Source organism: Aethina tumida, chromosome 3 (genome assembly GCF_024364675.1).
Source record: "Aethina tumida isolate Nest 87 chromosome 3, icAetTumi1.1, whole genome shotgun sequence".
In the NCBI taxonomy this organism is placed as follows: Eukaryota; Metazoa; Arthropoda; class Insecta; order Coleoptera; family Nitidulidae; genus Aethina; species Aethina tumida.
The window spans coordinates 1,102,912-1,115,043 of record NC_065437.1 but is presented as its reverse complement, the minus strand read 5'-3'; the positions used below and the strand labels follow the sequence as shown (position 1 = coordinate 1,115,043).

The window sequence follows — 12,132 nt, the reverse complement described above, 5'->3', positions numbered from 1 at the left end:
AATACATAAATAAAGAAATAAACATAACTTTTAAGGTCAACATAGAAATTTTAAACCTAAAATAAGTTTCAGTTTTTGATATACAGAAGAAAAAGACAAAAACAAAGAAAAAAAGATTATTTTTGAGGACAAAGTGGAAATTTCATACCTAAAATAAGCTTCAGTCTTTGATATACAGGATAAAAAGACATGAATAAAGAAATAAAGATAACTTTTGAAGTCAAAATAGAAATTTTATACCTAAAATAAGCTTGAGTCTTTGATATAAAGGATAAAAATACATAAATAAAGAAATAAATATAACTTTTAAGGTCAACATAGAAATTTTAAACCTAAAATAAGTTTCAGTCTTCGATATACAGAAAAAAAAGACATAAACAAAGAAAAAAAGATTATTTTTGAGGACAAAGTAGAAATTTCATACCTAAAATAAGCTTCAGTCTTTGATATACAGGATAAAAAGACATGAATAAAGAAATAAAGATAACTTTTGATGTCAAAATTGAAATTTTATATCTAAAATAAGTTTCTGTCTTTAATATACAGAATGAAAATACACAAACAAAGAAAAAAAGATTATTTTTGAGGCCAAAATAGAAATTTCATACCTAAAATAAGCTTGAGTCTTTAATATTCAGGAAAAAAGACATAAATAAAGAAACAAAGATAATTTATATACTTTTAAGTATAGAAAAAAGATTAGAGATAGAAAACATAATAAAGAAAGAAAGATAACTTTTGAGATCAAAATAGAAGATTCATACACAAAATAGGCTTCGATCTTTGATATATAGGATAACGAAATTATGTTTTGATAGAAAACATAAGTAAAGAAAAGAAATTTTGTATCTAAAAAATAAGCTTCAGCCTTTGATATACAGGATAATTGAATTTAGTTTTGATAAAAAAAAGTAAAGAAATAAAGATAACTTTTGAGGACAAATTGTGTATCTAAATTAAATAGGGAGAATAGTAAAAAAGTCATTTTTTTTCTAATTTCAGCAATAAAAACTGTACAAACTTCATCCTTCAGCAGTCTTCTTGCACAGTACTTTGAGCTAGATTTAATAAATCATCAAAGCTTTAATAAGCCCTGACAGATTTAACCTAAAAATTACCCAGCAAGAGTTGGCGCAATTAATTATTTACTATAACTTAAATTTTCAGCGTAAAAATTTATTTAAATTAATTTTCTTTAGTTTGCAACCAACAGCAACAATTAATTAGACATGACAGTTTGTAGCTAGGCCAGGATTTATTGCATTGCGCTCCGGTTTCGGCTTCTTTATAATTATTCTATTACCATAAAATAAACATAAATGAAAAAGCACCTCATAATTATGAGCCAACCTTTTTAAATAAGCAACTTTTCAAATTTAATGGCGACCATGCAGTGGAAAAAATTAATGATGTGCCGTACGGCATTTTTCTTTTTAGAAAACAAAGAATACGGTTAGTTAAACCCGCCCTCCATTAATCATTTTCTTAATACTTATTGATAAAGCCCCCGTTTGGGGAATCTCATGAATATTTTTTCACACCAACCAACACCAACGTTGGCTTAGATGTTTGGGTGATAACAACAAGATTATCCATGCTAGGCACTAGTGGTAATATTAATTTAATTTTTACTGCTTTGGTTTAGTTCTGGGGGATGTAACTGGGGGTATTGTTCCTGCGGTTCAGTAGCATAATGCCGAATTACGTGTAAAGAAGCTTAATTTGCCCTAATCGTGTAACAATGGAGTTGATTAATGACACAGTACACCATCTACAAGGCTTAATTGATATGTCTCGTTTCCCGAAATATCCGCCATTATCCTTGTAACCGTGGAAGAGGTAATGATTTTCTTTTAATCATTGCACCATTCTACTCTTGCCTTTATTGTTAGGCGGAAAAACTCGGATTCCAGTTTAATTTCGTTCAACGAACCGTGAAATTCCTTTACTTATCGGCAGCCCGAATTCGACACTGGCTCAATTCGATCCCTTGTTTCCGTTATTTTTTATTTATTTCCCTTTTTTTCATCGTAGACAATGGCGTCCGCGGAGCCCAATCGAAAATTGATAAAGCAGCTTACTGGTTACAAGTGGAGAACCACTAAATATTTCCCGACATCATTCAGTCTGGAATGCGGATTAAGTACGGGAAGGCAAATTGAAAAAGTTAAAAGGCACCATGGGGAATTCAGGCGGAAAACGTCGGTCCGTACTGCCCTCGTGTTCCACATCCGGGCAACAAGGCCGGAGCTTAAGATGTTTATTAAATTTACTGTAATGCTGCGGTTTTTTCCTTCGAGGGTCTTTACAATTTATCTTGCCGAAAGAACTACTGTATTTTGAATTATTGATCAACTTTTTAAATTTCGAATATTCCAAAGATTAATACATCATTAAATCTATATTTTTTTAATCTGTACTAAATCAGTTATTTCAGCATAATTAAAGATTCAGGATTAATTAAGATTTTTAATATCCCCAAAATGAATCAAATATCATAATTAAAAATTTTATGTAGTCAATTTCAGAACAAGCTTATCTGATTTAAACAGAATATTTATTCATAATAAAAATTTAATTGAAAATATCATTCAGAATTCTCTTTTAATTTCTGATAAATACACACTGAAAGTACAATTTAATTAAAATTTCGACGTATTAATTTATAAGTCATCGAATTCGTGTTTGAACCTCATCTCCGACATGGAGGCCCTCTTCAACGAGTCCCCAGTACCTGGGGGAACTATCTCCAAATAGGGTCACCAAGACCAGAAGGGAGTGTGGCCTCCAAAAGATGCTCCAGTCACAAGGACAATAATAAAATACTATTAAGAATTAAATATGTTATAAAATAATTTTAAATAGGAATATTTGTTTATAATAAACAATTAATTAAAAATATTATTGACTATTTGTGTTTGGGTGTCACCTGGTGGACGTCATCTCGTCGTGAACCCCCTTTAAGGTGTCTCCCAGGATATAAATTTATATTGTATCCACCAAGTGATATTTTTTGTTTTAAATAATCAAATATTATTAAGAATTAAATATATCATAAAATAATATTTCAGAACAATTCCATTGATTTTAAATTAAATTATTTATACATAATAATGGTGGACGCCATCTCCGTCGTGGACGCCCTCTTCAGCGAGTCCACCAGGACCTAGGGGACATAATGTTACCTACCTTTGAAGTGGACACCTTCTCCGAGGAGGTCACCAGGACCTGGGGGAGGAGCCACTCCCGGGAATGTCACACCCGCGACGTGGTGAACACCATCTCCGAGGAGGTGCCATTGACCTGGTGCACTCCGGACATTATTTTCTAATTGTCTATGGACATACTCACGCCTCGGCCGCGAATGTGGTACTGATTGCCATTGACGAGAGTGCGCGATATTTATATGCGCCGTATTGCGCGAACTAGCTGCGCAGAATACTTATATATGTACACAAAAATATTTATATGTGCGCAGAACTGAATGCGCGTGGGACTTAATCATCTCAATAATGTAAATACATTACTTCCATTAATTCTCAATTCAAAGCATTAAAGACTATTTCAAATATACATCATAAGAATAGATAAAATATTGATTTTTATATTTTCAATTTCCTCCATAATACTGAACTATACGATTACAGTATTGTTATTTAAATATTTGCTATTTTAAAAAGCGAGTAAAACTAAACGTAATTGAAAGTACACAATACAATACTATTTCACAATATACAGATTCAATACCAAAAGAAGCCCACAGAATGTTGGAAATTTAATAAATAAAATTAAAAAATATGAACAATAAAATGCGTTTTTTAAATAGTTTTAAATGCAATATCTAATAATAAACAAAAATATTTTAAAACATACATACTCCCCTTTTATTCCAATTATTTTCTGTCAAATTGTAATGCATGAATTGTAAATGTAATCAAAAATTTCGATTTAAAACACAATCCCATAATAGAATATTTAGTTTTATAAAATAATTTTATTTGAAACACAAACGTCGATTCCCCCTTTTATTATTTTGTGACGTTTAAACATAAACTTGGAGTTTAACGTGAATTGATGTTGTTCGATCAAACACAAAATAATTTATGTAAAAGCATTCCACTTTCAAAGTCCATTCTTATAGAAAATACAAATCGTATGCATTTGTGAATGTTTTAATTTTAAAAGCTTTTAGCAGAATTGGCCCAATAAGAAAGTGTACGACGTTTGAAAATTTATGAAGTGACGACTTTACTTTGCTGCGACCCCAATATCTTACCCAATATATTAAAATTTAACAATACGGAATATGTTTGAATGAGTACGTGCTAAAAATCAAATATATAACTTTCCTTTCAATCGGCCATATTTTCAGCCAGTTTTCGCCGGTTTTACGCTTACAAAGCTTTCAGATGGTTTTTTCATGGACGATTTATGAAACAATACACGGCTCACAATTTAACCCACCTCACAAATTTCTATTTTTATTTTATATACTTTTATTAAATTAAAAAGTAAGGTTAGGTTAGGTTAAGTTGGATTTGGGTTAAATTAAAGTCAGTATTCCTCATTATTTCCTTTATTGATTGTCGTATATTGTTTAATATGTAAATAAATGCGTACATATCAAAAATGTGTTTGAAAAAAGTACTCAAATTAGAATATTGATGGCATAAATTAAATGTAAGTACATCTACCATTTCCTACGTGTCAATTTGACGGGGAATCCAATTTTCGATCTCACCGAAATGTCCGCCTTTAATTCTTTGAATACGTCCTCATATTTACCTTCTGCGTGTATTTTAAAACGCTGCAGAATATTAACGAGCATGACTTTTATGGATACTTGAGCGTACAACTTCCCTGAAAATAAAAATCAATATGCAATTACCGTTTTTTTAGTTAGGAAAAGGAAAAAATGTTTTATTTCAACATTATAAATATCTCTTCTTTAAAGGCTTTTATAGTAATAGGCAAAAAAAAACTTTCAAAATAATATAGTAAGTTTTTACTAAAAAAATATGGTTATTTTTACTTGATTATTAGTAAAAATAATAAATATCTTACCAATACATCCCCTTGGTCCAGCACTGAAGGGGACGAAGGCGTAGGGATGTCTTTTGGACACCGCCTCTTCTTCAAAATGTTCAGGATAAAATTCCATTGGTTTTTCCCATGATTTTTCACTGAAGTGGAGGGAAAATATTGAAACCAGTACTGTTACATTTTTTGGTAATGTCCATTTATCTAAACAAATGAGTTAGGTTAGGTTAGGTTAGACTGGGTAAGATTAAGTTGGGTTATATAAAAACTATTCTAATTGAATATCCTCAATAGATCTTAAGAATGTAGAGAAATCACAGCAATCCTTCAACAAATATAAATCATAATAAATATGTGAACTATTGAGTAACTATTATTCTAACCTATTATGTAATATATAAATTCAAGATGAGTTAGGTTAGGTTAGGTTAGAATGGGTATGATTAAGTTAGGTTATACAAAAACTATTCTAAACGATTAACCTCAATAGATTTTAAAAGTGTAGAGAGATCATAGTAATCTTTCAACAAATATTAATCATAATAAATATGTGAGATACATCAACTAAATTGTATATAACAGAAAACAGAAAAAAGTGAAAACATATCAATAATTATTAATAACTATTATCCTAACCTATTATGTAATATATAAATTCAAGATGAGTTAGGTTAGGTTAGGTTAGAATGAGTAAGATAAAGTTAGGTTATAGTTAGAACTAAAATATTTCAATATATTGTTAATTCAAACTATTATAATGATTGTAAACTCAAATCTCTAAAAATATACGTTTAATTTGAATTAAAAATTTAACAATGTTGAATGAAGTAATTGCAGAAAATCGTGTTTTAAATATTAACGTATAATCAATCATAAAATGAGTGAAATTATGATTTATTATTCCTTTTTAGTTCAAATATGAATACGTAAATGACCATATAATTTTTTGTCTGTACACGCAACGTTTACTATTTTAAAATTAATATAAATGATGTGACGGTAATATAAATATACAATTACACACAAAATTCAATAAAAATAAAATGTTTAGGTAAATTTACAAAAAATAAATATAAATATGGCAAATAAAAAGTTGATGAAATAAAAACATACCTATAGTCAATTCCTCCGTGACCTTCCTCATGATGAACGGAGCAATGGGGAAGAGCCTCAGCGCCTCCTTGACGCATCGATCCAAATATTGCAGCTTCATTATATCGTCATAAGTAACGTTCGTCGTATTTACGCCAACCAGTAATTTAATTTCCTCCGCCGCCTTCTCCTAAAACAAACAAATCTCGTCGTGGTACAATTTGTTTGCTTATGGAGCAAACCGTTTTCTGTACCTGACATTCCGGATACATGCCCAGACAAAAACACGTCGCCGCAGCTATTTGTGCTATTGTGTCTTCGCTCTGCAAAACGCAACTCGGCGCTAATTTCTGCATTGTTTTACTAAATTGTTTGCTACAAGGATTGACGTTGAGGTGTTGGGGGAACCGTAACAACAACGACAATCGATGTAAACGTCTATTAATTATCATTAATAACTCTACATTACAAATTTTAATTTCAGAAATACAATAAATTTAGATATAAGTGAATTGAAGCTGATGAAATTTCATAATTCAAGCAATTATTAACCCTTTCTGACAGAACTAAGCTGGAATAGTTGAAGTTTCACATTTTCAATTAATGGTTTACTCAGTTGTAAATATTTCACCATTTGCTCATCACTGAAGCTTTGGTGTTTTATCTCTTTTTGTCATGTCTTGGTTTTCAGGTATCATATTTTATAGAAGTAGAAAGAAGTATAGAAGTACTGCCAGGAAGAGGGAAAGACCTGAATTTAAATTTACTGCAAAATCTCCATTATGTTCCATCCATTGAATCTTCTCGTATAAGAATCCAACAATAATCTCCCATCATTTCCTCATCAATGAGGCTTTGATGTTCTATCTCTGTTTCAGGTATCATATTCTATAGAAATATACTTTAGCCAGAAAGAGGGAAAGACCAGAATTTAAATTTACTGTTAAATCTCTATTTTGTTCCATCAATTTCAACGTTGTACTACTCTGAACTGTTGAATGTTCTCGTACCAGAAATCAACAGTAACCTCCCATCATTTCCTTATCATTGAATCTTTAATGTCCTATCTTTGTTTCAGTCATGTCATGGTTTTCAGGTATCATATTCTATAGAAATATACTTCAGCCAGAAAGGGGGAAAGAGCAGAATTTAAATTTACTGTTAAATCTCTATTTTGTTCCATCAATTTCAACGGTGTACTTCTCTGAACTGTTGAATGTTCTCGTACAAGAAACCAACAATAATCTCCCATCATTTCCTCATCATTGAGGCTTTGATGTCCTATCTCTGTTTCAGTCATGTCTTGGTTTTCAGGTATCATATTCTATAGAAATTACTTCAGCCAGAAAGAGGGAAAGGCCACAATTTAAATTTACTGTTAAATCTCTATTTTGTTCCATCAATTTCAACGGTGTACTTCTCTGAACTGTTGAATGTTCTCGTACAAGAAACCAACAATAATCTCCCATCATTTCCTCATCATTGAGGCTTTGATGTCCTATCTCTGTTTCAGTCATGTCTTGGTTTTCAGGTATCATATTCTATAGAAATTACTTCAGCCAGAAAGAGGGAAAGGCCACAATTTAAATTTACTGTTAAATCTCTATTTTGTTCCATCAATTTCAACGGTGTACTTCTCTGAACTGTCGAATGTTCTCGTACAAGAAACCAACAATAATCTCCCATCATTGCCTCATCATTGAGGCTTTGATGCCCTATCTTTGTTTCAGTCATGTCTTGGTTTTCAGGTATCATATTCTATAGAAATATACTTTGGCCAGAAAGAGGGAAAGACCAGAATTTAAATTTACTGTTAAATCTCTATTTTGTTCCATCAATTTCAACGGTGTACTTCTCTGAACTGTTGAATGTTTTCGTACAAGAAACCAACAATAATCTCCCATCATTTCCTCATCGTTGAAGCTTTGATGTCCTATCTCTGTTTCAGTCATGTCTTGGTTTTCAGGTATCATATTCTATAGAAATATACTTCTGCCAGAAAGAGGGAAAGACCTGAATTTAAATTTACTGTTAAATCTCTATTTTGTTCCATCAATTTCAACGGTGTACTTCTCTGAACTGTTGAATGTTCTCGTACAAGAAACCAACAATAATCTCCCATCATTTCCTCATCATTGAGGCTTTGATGTCCTATCTTTGTTTCAGTCATGTCTTGGTTTTCAGGTATCATATTCTATAGAAATATACTTTGGCCAGAAAGAGGGAAAGACCAGAATTTAAATTTACTGTTAAATCTCTATTTTGTTCCATCAATTTCAACGGTGTACTTCTCTGAACTGTTGAATGTTCTCGTACAAGAAACCAACAATAATCTCCCATCATTTCCTCATCGTTGAAGCTTTGATGTCCTATCTCTGTTTCAGTCATGTCTTGGTTTTCAGGTATCATATTCTATAGAAATATACTTCTGCCAGAAAGAGGGAAAGACCTGAATTTAAATTTACTGATAAATTTCTATTTTGTTCCACCAATTTCAACGATGTACTTCTCTGAACTGTTGAATGTTCTCGTACAAGAAACCAACAATGATCTCCCATCATTTCCTCACCATTGAGGCTTTGATGTCCTATCTCTGTTTCAGTCATGTCTTGGTTTTCACGTATCATATTCTATAGAAATATACTTCATCCAGAAAGGGGGAAAGAGCAGAATTTAAATTTACTGTTAAATCTCTATTTTGTTCCATCAATTTCAACGGTGTACTTCTCTGAACTGTTGAATGTTCTCGTACAAGAAACCAACAATAATCTCCCATCATTTCCTCACCATTGAAGCTTTGATGTCCTATCTCTGTTTCAGTCATGTCTTGGTTTTCAGATATCATATTCTATAGAAATATACTTCTGTCAGAAAGAGGGAAAGACCTGAATTTAAATTTACTGTTAAATCTCTATTATGTTCCATCAATTTCAACGGTGTACTTCTCTGAACTGTTGAATGTTCTCGTACAAGAAACCAACAATAATCTCCCATCATTGCCTCATCATTGAAGCTTTGATGTCCTATCTTTGTTTCAGTCATGTCTTGGTTTTCAGGTATCATATTCTATAGAAATATACTACTTAAACTATTAGAAAAAAAGTGAGTATCAGAATTGATAATTGAAAATCGTTAATAAATTAATATTTCATCAGATGTAGCTATATTTCAGTATTTCAGCATATCAAAAATCATTAGTTTTAGTTATAAAACAAAAATATGCTGAAATACAGATTAGCACCTCTAATGTGAATTTTTATGTTTCTGAAATTAAAATTTGTAAACCATTGTTATGGTTTTGTGCCTATTTTATTGTCGTATTATACGATTGTATTGAGATTAAATGTTTATTTACTTCCAGGTATTAACTTACTGCGGCGTATAACGTTATAAGATTATCAATATAAGTTTTGTAGTCCAGGAATTTGGAGTTCTCCTTAAAAATCGTGTCCAGATCGTTGATTGTAGGTTTGAATTGATCGATTATTACGCATCTGTCGTTCTTTTTCATCCGTCTCACGTTTTCAGCCACCTGAAACCACGAATTTGCTTAAATTCTTAATTGTTTTTGTTAATTTGTAGTTACAGTATCCATTTGGGTACGCATAATTTTCCTAATGAAGTCAGTTTTCCGTCTCAGCTCAGTCATGTCGTAGATGAGGTCGATTTGGTACCAAGGTTTGGTGATCCGTTCGTAGACGACGTCGTAAAAACTGTAACGGGTTAAGTTAACAAATCGTTCATGTGTATCATGCATAAACTTCCACTTACTCCACCATGGCGTCTATAAATTCCTTGCTTCTGCCTTTTTGCGCACCCAATTCCGTTCCCAATATAGATTCTGAAATAGTTTCCCGTTAGCACAATGGAATGGCGCAGGGAAAAATCGTTTTTACCTCCTATTATGTCCGCAACGCATAAATGTATGCTGTGATGTATGCAAAATTTCGGCTGATCCACCTTCAGAATGAGCTTATCCATAAACCTGTTTATGTGCTTATTGCTTATTCCTATGCTTTCGGTCACGAACTTTTGCCCGAATAAGGGCTGACAGTGGCGCCTCGCTACTTTCCATTGTACCCCTAAAATCGTTACGTCTTATCTTAATTGTCATTTCTGTTTAATTGTTTCTATTTGCCTGATCCAGATATTAGGCCATCTCCGGCGAAGGGTTTCAGAAACTCGTACGAGTTGGGTTTTTGGAGCAGCTTCGTCGTTGACAATAGTTTCTTAAAAAGAAAGAATTATTAAATTCGGTTCATATTGATTTTACACCAGTTGTGTTTAAAATAATGATGAATCCTTTAATCCTTTATAGAGATAAATTTCAGGTCTTCAGGAAAAAAATAAACATTATGGACACTTATCCATGAAATTCACATTTTAAGGAACTTCAGCATCAATTAGAGGGACCATAAAGTGGTTTTGGCTTTTGGAAAGACAAATTTCTGGTTCATCATGATATATACTCATTGACATAGGTCCATGACATGAATAAAGGAACATCATGAACAAGACTTCCAAATTCAGTCCTCTCTTCACAAATTTTAAAGGAATTTGAACCTAAAGTATAAAATTAAGCAACTTTTTAAAACAATACCAAGACCACCCAATTAGTGTCTGGATGATTCAACTCATTATTAGTTCAAAAAATGATGCTGATCAATATATTCAGTATTTTAAATCATATTCTATTAAAAATCAATAAAATTGACCACTGAATCTATGAATTGTATTTTCTGAGGCACTGAGTATAAAATCCTAACAAAAACCGACTTAATTTAGTAGACAATTGGTCATACCTCAACATGTGAAGGTTTTTTGAAGACAAGCATCAATTCAGGACCCATCCAAAATTTCATTACAGGACCCTTGCATGATTTTATCATTCCTATGAGGATTTGGAACAAATCTAAAATTACACAGCATTAATGACTTTATTATTATCGTTTTAGGAAGGTCAATTAAAAAAATGAAAAAATATTAAATGCTTACATAACCTTAATTGTAATTGAATTTTTTTTCAATTTAAATTATCTATGGAGTTATTTTCTTACCGTCTGTTTTGACAAACATAAATCTATATGTACAACCAATGATGGGTAAAGAAAATGGTCCTGGAAACTTCCAAGCCAAAAAATATAGTTTCCTCCTGTCCCAACAATAAATGAAGAGCTTCGCCAGACATATCACCGAAAATATTATTAAGAGGAAATGTTCATTCATAATGAAAATACTGTAACAAAACAATTTTAATCAGTTTGTGAATAATTCAATAGTCGAGTTGTTTAATATGTATTAAATAAATATAAAATTAAAATATTTATGTGGAACGATGTGCGAATAAAAGGGAAAATCAATAGGAAAGCAAGAAATACATACATATTTAATATTTGTTTCATATCCATTATTATATATTGTAAAAACAGTATGTTGTAATTTCCTACACGCACACACACATACACACACACAACACTAATAAATAGTTGTTTAACTTTAACCTTACAATTTGTAAAATAATAATCGATTGACCTTTTACTCCAATATAATTAACTCGTAAAGGAGACGTCACGATTTGTGTCGTCGCTAATTTAATAATAACAATCCACGTAAATTCAATTGCATGTAACGGGGTTGTATTGTTGTTGCGCCGTGTGGGGGTTTAATCATCTCCAAATATTGGTAATATATCTTACCTGTTTGAAATTCGGTCCGACTAATCCAGTTATTGCAATCTAAACTGCTGGAAATGCGTTTAGGATATTATTCAATCTACAATATATGTAATATAACCTATTATTAGGTACAGGTTTCTGCAATTAATTGGAACATATTATCATACAACATATTATTAACATATAAACTAATTAAGGCATAATACTTTTATTGAATAAATATCAAAATAATTTAATTTTTAACATCAAAGTAATAATCAATTTGTCTATCATTGCATTAAAATATTAAATTCTATAATAATAAATTATTAATAGTAAAATAAGT

General features: G+C 31.3%; 1 protein-coding gene across 1 annotated transcript; it reads right to left on the bottom strand.

Annotated features, from left to right (window-relative positions):
• Positions 1–4,574: 4,574 nt before the first annotated feature.
• On the bottom strand, positions 4,575–11,844 carry LOC109606373 (cytochrome P450 4C1). Its single transcript, XM_049964426.1, has 12 exons — positions 11,829–11,844; positions 11,190–11,368; positions 10,935–11,044; positions 10,271–10,361; positions 10,029–10,214; positions 9,904–9,973; positions 9,719–9,845; positions 9,506–9,664; positions 6,387–6,455; positions 6,154–6,322; positions 5,065–5,244; positions 4,575–4,860 (listed from the first exon to the last, which is right to left on the bottom strand). The coding sequence occupies exons 2-12, from the start codon at positions 11,356–11,358 to the stop codon at positions 4,691–4,693; spliced, it is 1,500 nt and encodes a 499-aa protein (XP_049820383.1). The 5' UTR covers positions 11,359–11,368; positions 11,829–11,844; the 3' UTR covers positions 4,575–4,690.
• Positions 11,845–12,132: the final 288 nt, after the last annotated feature.

Coding starts and splice junctions, on each gene's coding strand:
- LOC109606373 (XM_049964426.1), bottom strand. CDS start 11,358: ATGAATGAACATTTCCTCTTAATAATATTTTCGGTGATATGTCTGGCG. Junction 11,045..11,189: donor TATGTTTGTCAAAACAGACG/GTAAGAAAATAA, acceptor GTGTAATTTTAG/ATTTGTTCCAAATCCTCATA. Junction 6,323..6,386: donor GCATGTATCCGGAATGTCAG/GTACAGAAAACG, acceptor TGTTTGTTTTAG/GAGAAGGCGGCGGAGGAAAT.